At 45.8% G+C, this 14,186-nt stretch overlaps 1 protein-coding gene across 3 annotated transcripts in view; it reads right to left on the bottom strand.

Annotated features, from left to right (window-relative positions):
- GRM1 (glutamate metabotropic receptor 1) overlaps positions 1-14,186 on the bottom strand; it is a 616,944-nt gene that overhangs the window by 168,158 nt on the left and 434,600 nt on the right. For all 3 annotated transcript variants that reach the window (XM_068231980.1, XM_068231982.1, XM_068231983.1), the window contains one exon: positions 1,426-1,661. In XM_068231980.1, coding sequence (XP_068088081.1) covers positions 1,426-1,661 — 236 coding nt within the window. The remainder of the gene's footprint in view (positions 1-1,425; positions 1,662-14,186) is intronic.

The following is a 14,186-nucleotide window of genomic DNA, read 5'->3' as shown; positions in this document are numbered from 1 at the left end:
GCAACCACAGCCACAACTGAAAATCAAGGAGACAGCACACTTTTGAATATCTGCTTACAGTTATAGGGATATGATACATGAGAAACAGAGAAATGTGCTCTACTTGATGAAACCACTCCTTTCTTGATTCAATCCTATCAATTTATTTGAGCTGTGCCAAAATGTGTGAGGACCTTGGCCCTTGAGGACTGGAGTTGTACATCCCTGGATGAATCCAAATGTATCTAAATCAGAAATACCATGATCAAACTGGCAAGTAAGTAAAATAACAATTTAGTTTAAATCAACACTGCCTAATTAAGCGCTGGTTCACATGGACGCTTGTCAGGCGTTTACCACCAGCATGCGGGGTTCGTCATTAAACACTTACATTCAAGGGAATGGGAGGGTTCGTATCGGGCTTTTACCGATGTTTGCGTGACTGCAGCGTTTCGATCCCGATTTTCCGTGTTTGAGGCAATCTTGGATGCTACATGCGGTGTCCAGGCTCGATTGCCGCTAGTGATGAACGAAAATGCAAATATTGTTTTCACCAAATTTTCGGCAAAAAAGCACCAATTTCTTTTCGACATGCGAATTTTCGATCGAATATTTCTGCGTTAATTTTCACCGAATGGCTGTTATTTTCGCGTTAAATACATAGTTTATCACGTACGTATTTCCACATAGTCGTAGTACCGCTATGCGAAGCTTCGCCCGCTACGCGTAATTGACGTATGTTTTGCGAAGTCAACTACGCATGCAGTAACTGCATCTATATGAATCATTGCGCATGCGTAGAAATATTATTGCCCTTCTATACGTATACAATTTTACATTGGAAGGTGGAATGCATGCATGTATTAGTTCACCCATGCGCATATTTCACTGGTTATTGTGGAAATTTTTCCGCATAAAGGCATAAGCGTCCGCATACAGCGGATTATTGTGGAAATTTTTCTGATTCAGGGCATAAGCGTCCACATACAGCGAAGTTCCTTTAATTTTCGCTGCTGGTTGAAAACGTGAATATTTCTGAAGATTTGTGAAAATTCAGTGAATTCGAAAACGGGATTTTCGATGCGAAAATGACTTGGGCGAAAATTCGCAAGCAACACTGATTACCGCCACCTCTTCGTGTCTCCCTGTGTGGACAAAAAACGTTGATTGTGTCGGGAAGCCGCAGAAAGCCTGAACGAGATGCCACCAAAACAGGAAACCGCTGGAAGCCAGGCAGAAACCCATGTGAACCAGCCCTAAATGTGTTAGTGCAAATTTCTCTTCATCATCTTGATGCTTTACTATATAAATATAATAAAATATTTTGGCTCTAAAGCTATAGTGAATAGGAATTTAGCAGTAGCACTTTATTGAAAGAACAAAAAAATATAAATATATCTACCGTATATATCTATATACTGCTACATCAAGTGGATATATTCTTACCTTTACAAATCCTTTTAAAATTATGGTTCTCCTGAGGATGGCCTGGAATACGACATTGGAATCTGTATTGCCAAAATTCGCTGAACCATGGATTTCGGGAATTATTATCCAAGCGTAGATTCAGAAAATAGTCATCAAAAGATTTCACTTCTGGTGAACGAAGCTTTATCGTAATTCCACCATTGGCTTCTGCTTCATAGCCATCTATAACCTCGTCTCTGTCTGCCCAGCCATCACTAAAATAAAAGCAGCATAAAACATTTCAGATACATAAAAAACAAATCCATGTGTCAAGCTGAAAAAATTGGTAACTACATGTAATTACATGTACCTCTCACTACCAAGGACAGGAAAAAAAAATGTACCAGATAGAAAAAGGACAGAGATGTTTTGTGACAGCATTCATATTAACACAGTACGTCAAGCAGGGATATTTAATGGGAAAAAAATTCAAAACACCCTTGCAGTACATTTTACAGTTTAATGACATATACTTAAAAAAATGCATCTTTATATAGTAGAAAGAAATGTAGCATCCCTTTTAAAGGACAACTATTGCAAACTATTATACAATTAAAAATACATACTGTACACACAAAATGTAGATTTCTCCCAGAGCAAAATGCACTATAAATTACTTTTCTCCTATGTTGCTGTCACTTACACTAGGTTTTACCCTCCTTGCCGTTCTGATTCTTTCCAGATTTTAGGGTCTAAAAGAGTTTTTTTTCCACTCTTTCAGACCCTAAAACCTGAAAAAAATCATTCTGGCAGGGAGATCTGCAGCAGAATAAAAAAATTACCTTCCTGGGCTCCTGTGCTGCAGTTTTCTCTTTGACCACAAGATGGCGCTAATATACATATAAATGAACTTCTCTATATTTCTCTAATATAGTGAAGTTCGTTTTAAATATTAGCCCCGCCCCCGATGACGTCACGCCGCCACCGCCGCTCCGCTGCTCCGATTGCCCGCCGGGTCCCCGGAAGAATAGCGGGGACATGGGGATCCCGGCAGCCAGGGAAAGACCCCACACTGCCTGGGAGAGAGGCTGGAGTCCCGCTGCGCAGCGCGATCGCGCACGGGACTCCACAACTACAGGTAAAGCGCTGCACTCCCTACCTCCACCTGAGCTCGGGATCACCGCTAACAGCTTCTTTTTTCTACCCCGAGCTCAGGTCGGGAAAACCGGCAAGGAGGTTAAAAAAGCTGACAGATTGGAAATCCATACTGAGGAGAATTTTCTTCTGCTATTTTCCTTTTATTAGGATATATTGTTTAGCCAAAGGATTGATAGTACAAGAGCCATGAAGGGTACTTCAATCAAAACCTCTTGTTTCATGACACATCTTTGTTAGTTTCAAGTTTATGTTGTTAAAAGGCTCAAATAAGGTAGAAAACTGTGATGCAAAATTTTAAACTCATTTTTATTGTGATGATGTCCTTTTGTATTTTGATATGCTTGCATCAATACGATGTTTTTGAAAAAAAAAAAAAAAAGCTGACAGATCTGTATCAGGTTTTGGACTAGTCCATCTCCCCATAGGGGTTTCTCAGTTATTTCTTTATGTATAAAAGCACTTACTGAACGGCAGTTGCTCAGTCCAACTGCCAAAATAGTTTGCAAGTGAGCAGAGAGGCTGACTGGCATCTTTGTACAGATCCTTCCCAGGGAGTGCTCTTGTATAGAGATGGCCCGAACGGTTGGCATGTGAACATCACTGGTTTGCGTTCACGGTGAACCGTGAACTATATGCGAGTTCGACCCGCCCCCTATACTACATCATTAGGCTCAAGTTTGACCCTCTACATCACAGTCAGCAGACACATGGTAGCTAATCAGGCTACACTCGCTCCTGGATCCCCCCCCCCCCCCTTTATAAAAAACAGGCAGAGTTGGCCATTTCCCTCACTCGTGTGGCTGCAGTAATTAGAGAAGGGAGAGGAACCTGATGTAGGCCTAGTGAAAGCTTAGTTAGGCTCTTGTTAGACTTGTTAGCTTGCTCCTTGCTGATACTTATCGCTAAAAAGCACCCCTCAACAGCTCTTTTGAGAGCTAATGTTGTTCTTGTGATCTATTTTTGTTTTGTTTTGTGTGTGTCCCATTGACACTTGCATATACAGCCCTGTCAGTCAGTCACAGCTGGCCCTTGGCCCCTTGCTAATTCCTACTGTGCCACTGCCAGGCCCAGCATATTCAGTGCCTACCTTTTCACTGCATGTGTGTGAAAGGCAGCTGCACATTTGTAATGCCAATCACTGCATACCTGTTCATGTTTACTGCACCTGCGTGACATAAGCACGCAGTGTTATATACCAGTCACTGCACCTGTTCACGGTACCTGTGTGTGTGACAGCTGCACATTGTATTGATACCAGTCACTGCATACCTGTTCAGTGCACCTACGTGACCGCATGCAGTGTTATATTATATACCAGTCACTGCATACCTGTTCACAGTACCTGTGTGTGTAACAGCTGCACATTGTATTGATACCAGTCACTGCATACCTGTTCAGTGCACCTACGTGACCGCATGCAGTGTTATATTATATACCAGTCACTGCAAACCTGTTCATAGTACCTGTGTGTGTGACAGCTGCACATTTGTAATATTAGTCACTTCATACCTGTTCACGGTACCTGTGTGTGTGACAGCTGCACATTTGTAATACTAGTCACTTCATACCTGTTCACGGTACCTGTGTGTGTGACAGCTGCACATTGTATTGATACCAGTCACTGCATACCTGTTCAGTGCACCTACGTGACTGCACGCTGTTTTATATAACAGTCCGTGAATTTTTAAGGCCCAATAACAATTTGTTCTGGTGTGTGTACATGCTTGCCTAATTTTTCTGCCTGCACTGCAGCTGCTGAGGTGAAGGGGCTTGCGTATCACAATGAAGCAATGACCGCCGGCTATATGAGTGTCTCGGGGGGGGGGGGGGGGCACACCCAAAATAATAAGGTCGTTGGTTCATTGTGGACAGACCAAATTCAATCAGCTGGACAGTCACTGTGTAATAGTAGATTGCGGAAAAGCCGCCGCACGGACTGGCAGCGAGGCGGCTGGTTCCGCGTCCAGCTCGGCGGTTTGCACGCGGCAGCGTGTGTCTGATGTGGCTGGGCCTGTTAGTGCACACAGATTGAGGAATGCGCGCGCGCTGAGAGGCAGAACCTTTATGACAAACGAGGAGGGATCAGCTGACCAGGTTGGTCAGCTGATCTCAGAGCGAGTGGCTGTTGGTTGATCAGCGATGGGTGGCGCCGGGGAGGGCCGCTCTATATATAGTTATTGCTGGTCAGTCTCAAGTTGTCTGCCGTTGCGAACACTTACGTGAAAGCACTCAGACCATAGTCAGATCCCACAGTGTGTTAGAACCAGGAGGACCTGGGAATTCACACTGAGCCAGCTTACTTCTGTGTTACTATTGTGTTATATTCCAGACTAGTTCCAGGGTGTTGACCACGGACCTCACACCCAAAACTAGGCATTGTTTGATATCTGTTATGACCTATTGCATGCCTGACTATTCTTCTGCTTTCTGATTCGGTACCTACGCATATCTGATTACCTGTTGCCAACCCTGCCTGTCCCTGGTTACCGAATCAGCCTTCTGTCTCTGTACCTTATCTGCCCGTGTGCTGCCGACCTAGCCTGCCCGACCTTGCAAGCTATCCCTCTCCATTTAGAGATTAGTCTCCAGTCCTGCTTGTGACACCCACTTTCTAGGTGTCACTTAGCCACAGGGCCTTCCTGCTATTCAGCCTGGGGCCAGAGGCGTAGCTAGGGTTTTGAATGCCCGGGGATAAGGACAGTTTCTGCACCCCCCAAATCCCCCCCGGGAGAAAATGGGCGTGGTCATATAACAAAATGTAGGCGTGGTCAAGGAGGCCGCCATGCTTGTAGCTAGGGAGCCCACCCTGTAAGTAGCCAGAAAGTCCCCCTTTAGGTAAAAGACAACCTCCCTTTTAGATAGCCAGATATCCCCTCCTTTAGGTAGCTAAAGAGTTCCACCATTTTGGTAGCCCATAAGGCCCTCCCCATTTTGGTAGACCAAGAGTAAGATAGGCGGGGGGAGCGCATGCAGATGGAGCTGTTACACCCACCTCTCCGATTCACGTGCCACATGTACTCAGGGCAGATTTGTACTTTTCATTTTCCTAGTCCCAGCTTTACCAGCCACCCCTCCGGAGTCTAAAGGTGCCTATCAATTATACAATCTTTATTGTACAATCTTACCCTTTCATTGTATGTGGAGGGACTTCCTAAAGTATCCATTCAATGTATCTTCATTCAGTTACTCTTCTACTATATACAAGGCTAAGATTGTACAATCTAAATTGTATCATAGATAGTTAACTTAACAGTGTACACACGCTCCATAACTATCGCCCATAGGGATTGGGACTAGGGATACAGTACTAACTACAAGCTCATATCAATGCATCGCTTGGGGCAGAGGGAAGATGGAGCAGTGTAATATGCAATGGCTTACAGGCAGATGGGGTGATGTACAGTGCTGCAGGAGATGTCAGTGCTATATAAATACATAATAATAATAATATGGTAGGACATTAGACTATGACTATGGTAGGATTTGATTGTGAGCTCCTCTGAGGACAGTCAGTGACATGACTATGTACTCTGTAATGTGCTGCAGAAGATGTCAGTGCTATATAAATACACAATAATAATATGGTAGGACATTACACTATGACTATGGTAGGATTAGAGTGTGAGCTCCTCTGAGGACAGTCAGAGACATGACTATGTATTTCGAAGGGGGTAGGAGGCGCCCGTACAGTGTATTCAGTGTTCCCTTTATACAAAGAGACTCCACTTGATGAATGGTTAGGAGGGTTTATTTAGCACAATAGACAACGCGTTTCGCGGTCCAAGCCGCTTCCTCAGGTCAATTACAGGTGCTTTTAAAACAAATGAGTGAAATCAATAAAAACAATAAAGGAAAACATGATAAAAAAACATGATAAAAAAACACTAAAACGGCGCTCAGAAATTATAAAACATAAATGCTGACAATATGGTAATCTAGATATTCATAAAATAATGATAAATTAGGTTATAACAGCCAACTGTTAGAGTCCATGGGATCCAATACTATGTCATAGTAGTAAACATATAAAGGAGAACAAGCAATAATAATAACAATACAGTGGTTCATAGGTGTAAATTAGCTAGAACGCTCTTTGTTGGTGTAAGGAGGTGGTGGAAAAGGGGTATATGTGTGGTTCCTATGTGTGGTATGGAGATGCCTCCATATACCAACATGGGGTCCCCATTTAGATCTTACTGCCAGTGCGCATTACATTACAGTATTCCACCTGAATAGGATACCTAGCATCAGCCCCAGACGACCCCTCCTGCTCACTAATACCACCCAAGAGGACATGTAAAATATGCCCTTAGTGACCCTTCCGGCTCACATCATACCTTCCTGGGCCTCCCTGTGCATCTCGCTAGGACCCACTGGTGTGCCCTCACACACACTATAGATACTCACTATGACCTCATCAGGTCAGACCCAATTTCACCCACCCAGCAATATTGGGAATAGCGTTCCCTACATCATCTCTGAGCATATGAGTATTCCAGCAACCCCCCCCCCCTCCTCTCCCACCCCCCTTGGTCTACATATTTTAATTCCCACTTGCATTAGTCCATCTCCTCGACCTAAAAAACCCCCCACCCCCCCACCCCCTCCTGGATCATCCAGACCTTACGCAACTGACTACATCATCCAACTCTTGATGTAGGTCCCACCAGTATCTAGGAACCACACATATACCCCTTTTCCACCACCTCCTTACACCAACAAAGAGCGTTCTAGCTAATTTACACCTATGAACCACTGTATTGTTATTATTATTGCTTGTTCTCCTTTATATGTTTACTACTATGACATAGTATTGGATCCCATGGACTCTAACAGTTGGCTGTTATAACCTAATTTATCATTATTTTATGAATATCTAGATTACCATATTGTCAGCATTTATGTTTTATAATTTCTGAGCGCCGTTTTAGTGTTTTTTTATCATGTTTTTTTATCATGTTTTCCTTTATTGTTTTTATTGATTTCACTCATTTGTTTTAAAAGCACCTGTAATTGACCTGAGGAAGCGGCTTGGACCGCGAAACGCGTTGTCTATTGTGCTAAATAAACCCTCCTAACCATTCATCAAGTGGAGTCTCTTTGTATAAAGGGAACACTGAATACACTGTACGGGCGCCTCCTACCCCCTTCGAAAAACAATCCTGTATTACCCCACGTGTGGGGTCCTTCACGACTTAAGAGAAGTGAAGACTTTTTCTAAGGAGCAGCGACCGACTACCATAAAGACCGAGTGGGGACGGGACTTCCCCACACGCCTATACAAGTGGTTGCCTTAAAGCAACCTACACTTGTGAGTATAATTTACTCGTAATTTTAATTCCTTTATCTAAAGGTAATACACCATAAGGGCTCCTGGTACCCCTGCGGTTTTTTTCTTTTCCTTTCTCCACTATCGACCAGACATGACTATGTACTCTGTAATGTGCTGCAGAAGATGTCAGCGCTACATAAACAATACACGATGATGATGATCATAGTATGAAGGTGGCCATACATCAGGCGACTTGGTGGCTGATCGACCATCCAATTCTAGTATTATATTCAGATAGTATGAAAATCGATGCCGCCAAGACCATGCCTGATCGATGCGAACACTTTTGAGCCGAAATTGGTCACGTGTATTGATGGAACATGCTGCAAGATGTCGGGCCGACTTGATTGATTGGGTGTGATGTGGGAAAGGTGTGTAATATTGGGATGAGCAAAGCCCCTGGCTCCTGGCTCCGTCTCCCTTATTGTAAACTGCCCCCCCCCCCCCGGTGCAGTATACTTTAGCTGCCCATCGCTGCATATGTGACGTCATACAAGTACGTATATACCGGCAATTGGCCTGTGGGCTATAGGCAGGTAACAGAGCTCTCTCCAATCAGAGAAAGATCTGTCTCTTGGTCGATCTGCCCATACATCGTCTGATGTATGGGCACCTTAAGTGGGTTACAGAATGTGGCACTGCGTACCAATACACATGCATCTATCTTGCTGTGTGATGTATGTATAGGATGAGAGGTACATAGCATTACTGTATATGCCAAAACAACAAGAGCTGTTCAGAACACTTATCAGTCTATATACTGTATTGTGTTTAGTGACCCTGTATCTGGTCACTGTGGCTGCAAGAGAAGGGGGAGGGCTGTGCAGGGAAAGTGGATAGTTACTGCTGTTGGGCTGATAAGGAGGGGGGGCTGGGGGACAGTAACAATAAAGCTGAACTCCAGGCTGACAGGAATGCTGTTTGCTCAGCTAGCGTGCAGGACTGACCCAGGACTCCAGAGACAGGGGAGAGTGTAACAGCAGCACGGATACTGAGGAATGCTGGCCTGGAAGCTGTGCTGAGGGAGAGCGAGGTGCACACAAGCCAGACAGAGAGCCTCTCTATACACACAGTGTGCAGCTACGTATATGCTGATAGTTACACGGATTCATCTCTGCAGTGCACAGTCCCCTCTCCTGTATAGCTACCTGACTCCCTCCACAGCTGACTCCATCCACACAGCTTCTTCCTGTCTCGAATTTCCCGGTCTCCTCTGCTCAGCCCCGCCCTTAGAGAGAAGAGGAGAGGGGAGGGGGCGCTCACAGGAGACGCAGAGAGACTAGAAAAGTACGACTGTGCGGAGACAAATACACAGTCCCTCCGCTCAGTCTGCAGCTCTGCATTTGAAGGAGGAATATGCGCCCTTAGGGACCCAGCGCCCGGGGGCACGTGACCTACCCCGCCCACCCCAAGCTACGCGTCTGCCTGGGGCCCCACCCCTTTGGAAGTCTCAGGCTGTTGGAAAGTCTTCGCACTTCCCAGAGGGAAGTATTTCCCATACTGCCAAGGACCACCTGCTCCTTGGGTGGTCCCAATCAAAGTCATTACTGTTGCACCAAACACTCATACTATATAGGTGTCCAGAGGTTAGTTATACTTGTATTATTGGTGATTCTGCAGATCATCAATAATCGGGTATATATATCTGTATTTTTGGTGATACTGCAGATCACCAATAATCAGATTCTCTCTGTGTGCTGATACCGATCGTTACAGAACGGCAGACCATAAAAACAAAATGGATGCACTTAACAGCCGTCTTGATGCACTCACCACCTCGGTGGAAAATTACATCCGAGTGCTGGACAGTCATCAGACCCAGATCAACGCTTTGTCTGGGTCTGTACAAGTCCTTCAGACGGCTGTGAATACAGTGCAATCTCCTCCAGGTACAGACTTACGTATGCCTGTGCCCGAAAGGTTTTCTGGTCACAGATCTGACTTTCAGAATTTTAGAAATCGAGTGTTGTCATACTTTGGGTTAAGGCTTAATTCATCAGGAACCGTGGTACAGAAAATTACTTTTATTAAGACTCTGTTGTCAGGGGATGCCCAGACCTAGCAATATAGTCTCCAGGCAGGGCATGAAGCCCTAACTTCAGTTGAGGAATTTTTTAAAGGAATGGCTATAATTTATGATGATTCGGACATTGCTTCCACCGCTGAGCGGAAGCTCAAGACTTTGCGGCAAGGCAAGGCTCCGGTTGAAATTTACGCAGCTGAGTTCAGGAAATGGGCAGTATCAGCTAGATGGTGGTCATTTGCACTTCTGGACTGTTTTTTGTCAGGGTTGTCAGACGTGGTCTCTGATCTAATGTTGGGACATCCTGAGCCGAAGTCTATTGATGAGGCCATTTCATTAGCAGTCAGGGTTGATCGTCGTCTACGCTACCAGAGGCAGACTCGGAGTAGGAAAAATGTGAGATATGTTTCCTACACCTCTCCTCCACCCGCTTCACCTCCGCCGGAGCCAATGCAGATTGGTCGGTCAAAATTGTCCCGGGTGGAGAAGAATCGCAGAAAAACAGAACAGCTCTGTTTATACTGTGCAGAGGAGGGTCACAGAGTGCAGAATTGTCCCAAAAAGTCGGGAAACGCTGCCGCCTAGGTGTAGTCGGAGGTGATACCCTAGGCGCGCAGTCTTTCCCTCTAAACGATAAAGGTCTGCTCCTCCCTTGTTCTATATCATGAAAGAATCAAACAATTGCTACTGAAGCCTTCCTAGACTCTGGCTCAGCAGCCAACTTTATGGATTACGAATTTGCGAAGAAATTGAGGATTCCTACTTTCCCTTTGAATCAACGGATTCTGGTCACTGCAGTAGACGACTCTCCTCTGCAGAGTAAATACCCTCTGTCTCAGACCCCAGAGTTAAGGGTCACGGTGGGGGTGTTACATAGAGAGAGTCTACAATTTCTGGTTTTGCGGATGACAACTTCCACGATCATTCTTGGCATGCCATGGTTACTGTTATAATTTAAGTAGGCCTGTATTGTCTCAGTGTTCTGGTTTGCAGGGAAAACTCCACCCATGTGCCTATTTTTCCCATAGGTTTTCACCAGCAGAGAAAAACTACGATATCGGCAACCGGGAACTTCTAGCCATCAAGTTGGCCTTTGAGGAATGGCGACATTGGCTAGAGGGGGCAGAACACACCATCACAATTTACACGGACCACAAAAATTTAGAGTACATAGAGAGCGCTAAGAGACGCAGCACCCGACAGGCCCGGTGGTTGTTGTTCTTTTCGAGATTCAGATTTGTAATTACGTATACCCCTGGTAGTAAGAACATCAAGGCAAATGCCTTATCCAGGTGTTTTAAACCCGAGACAGCACAGCCCTCAGCCCCTGAGACCATTCTACCTCAGAAGGTGGTCTTGGCAGCCACTGAGACCTGGAAAGACTGGACTGTCACTCTCAGTCTATTCCAACAGGATGTTCCAGAGGGGAAGCCTGAGGGGGTTCTGTTTGTGCCATTGCCTTTTCGCCTACAACTGTTGCAGCTGTTTCATTCCCACAAGAATGCTGGGCATCCTGGGGCCACCAGAACTCAGGACCTGCTTGCTAGATGTGCTTGGTGGCTGTCATTGGCAACAGACTGTAAGGAGTTTGTAAGAGAGTGTGCAGTGTGTGCTAGGAGCAAACCCTCCCGTCAGGCACCTGTTGGAACGTTGCAGCCGTTACCAGTTCCGAGTGAACCTTGGACCCATTTGGATTTTGTGGGAGAACTCCCTAGGTCTGAGGGCATGACGGTCAATCGGGTGGTAGTTGATAGATTCAGTAAGATGGCTCATTTTGTCCCCCTGAAAGGACTCCTCTCGGCCCAGGAATTGGCTGATCTCTTCATCCAGCACATTTTCCGGCTGCATGGCATTCCGGAAAATGTAGTGTCAGATCGGGGAGTCCAATTCGTATCTAAGTTTTGGAGGGCATTCTGCCATCAGTTAGACATGGATCTTTCCTTTTCATCAGGCTACCACCCACAGACCAATGGCCAGACCGAAAGAGTCAACCAGTCCCTGGAACAGTTTCTTAGATGTTATGTTGCAGATGCACAAACCGACTGGGTAAAGTTTTTGCCGTTTGCAGAATTTGCACACAACAATCTGAAAAGTTCCTCTTCAGGATTTTCCCCATTTCAGGTGGTGTCGGGAAGGTCACCCAAGTTTGCCCCATTGCCAGTGGCATCTACTCCATTTCCAGCCCTGGAGGATTGGCAGAGGGCCTTGAAACAAATTTGGGCAATGGTTAAAAGAAATTTGGGGAAGGCTTTTCAGAACCAGAAGAAACAGGCTGACAATAGACGTTCCATAGAATGGGAATTCTCTCCAGGGGATTTGGTCTGGGTGTCCACACGACATTTGGCTCTGAAACAACTGTCACCCAAACTGGGCCCTAGATTCATAGGTCCTTTTCCAGTGACCAGAAAAATTAATAATGTCACTTATGCTATTGAACTCCCTACCAGCATGCGAGGTGTAAGATCATTCCATGTGTCTTTGCTCAAGCCGGCAATGCACGTGGATTCCGCTCCCCCCCCCCTGAGTTGAATGATGACCAACCTGAGTATGAGATAGAAAAGATTCTGGACTCCCGGCTTGTGCAGAACTCCGTGCAGTATCTGGTTCACTGGAAGGGATATGGCATAGAGGAGAGAACTTGGGTGCCAGACTGTTGCATGCACGCAGAGGAATTAAAGAAGGAATTCCATGACTCGCATCCTGGAAAGCCTGGTGGGAATTGTCCAGAGGGGGAGGGGGGGGGTACTGTAATAGATTGCGGAAAAGCCGCCGCGCAGACTGGCAGCGAGGCGGCTGGTTCCGCATCCAGCTCGGCGGTTTGCACGCGGCAGCGTGCGTCTGATGTGGCTGGGCCTGTTAGTGCACACAGATTGAGGAATATGCGCGCGCTGAGAGGCAGAACCTTTATGACAAACGAGGAGGGATCAGCTGACCAGGTTGGTCAGCTGATCTCAGAGTGAATGGCTGTTGGTTGATCAGCGATGGGTGGCGCCGGGGAGCGCCGCTCTATATATAGTTATTGCTGGTCAGTCTCAAGTTGTCTGCCGTTGCGAACACTTACGTGAAAGCACTCAGACCATAGTCAGATCCCACAGTGTGTTAGAACCAGGAGGACCTGGGAATTCACACTGAGCCAGATTACTTCTGTGTTACTATTGTGTTATATTCCAGACTAGTTCCAGGGTGTTGAGACCATGGACCTCACACCCAAGACTAGGGATACTGTGTTACCATTGTGTTATACTTCAGACTAGTTCCAGGGTGTTGAGACCACGTACCTCACACCCAAGACTAGGCATTGTTTGATATCTGTTATGACCTATTGCACTGACTATCCTTCTGCTTTCTGATTCGGTACCTACGCATATCTGATTACCTGTTGCCAACCCTGCCTGTCCCTGGTTACCGAATCAGCCTTCTGTCTCTGTACCTTATCTGCCCGTGTGTTGCCGACCTAGCCTGCCCGACCTTGTGAGCTATCCCTCTTCATTGAGAGATTAGTCTCCAGTCCTGCTGGTGACGCCCACCTTCTAGGTGTCACTTAGCCACAGGGCCTTCCTGCTATTCAGCCTGGGGCTCCACGCCTTTGGAAGTCTCAGGCTGTTGGAAAGTCTTCGCACTTCCCAGAGGGAGGTATTTCCCATACTGCCAAGGACCACCTGCTCCTCGGGTGGTCCCACTCAAAGTCATTACTGTTGCACCAAACACTCATACTATATAGGTGTCCAGAGGTTAGTTATACTTGTATTATTGGTGATTCTGCAGATCATCAATAATCGGGTATATATCTGTATTCTTGATGATACTGCAGATCACCAATAATCAGATTCTCTCTGTGTGCTGACACCGATCATTACACACTGTTGTTCTGTCATTGAGCTACCTCAGCCCGGTGATCATTTGGGCTTTAAAACCGCTATCGCCTGCACTCTTGCCATGGTGCGCACCAGTCCAGCACGGCCGTCACTACACAAACAGCTGTTTGCGGTGCGTTACACAGTGAGTTTGGTCTGTCAGTGTGAAGTAGTACACTAATTACACTACCTGATCGATGTATACACATGCAAGATGTTTTAAAGAACTTTAGGCCTTCAATTTAGCATGCAATGGGATTTCTGCCCTTAAAACGTTGCTGTGCGTCAAATCTTGATTTTTCCCTGGGACTTTTCGCATGTATCCCACTCCGCCATGACCCCTCCAGGTGTTAGACCCCTTGAAACATCTTTACCATCACTTTTCTGGCCAGCATAAATATTTGTAATTTTCAAAGTTCGCCTCCTCATTGAA

The sequence above is a fragment of the Hyperolius riggenbachi genome, chromosome 4, assembly GCF_040937935.1.
Source record: "Hyperolius riggenbachi isolate aHypRig1 chromosome 4, aHypRig1.pri, whole genome shotgun sequence".
NCBI lineage: Eukaryota > Metazoa > Chordata > Amphibia > Anura > Hyperoliidae > Hyperolius > Hyperolius riggenbachi.
Note: the sequence above shows the minus strand (reverse complement) of the source record. Positions and strands in the feature narration are given on the sequence as shown.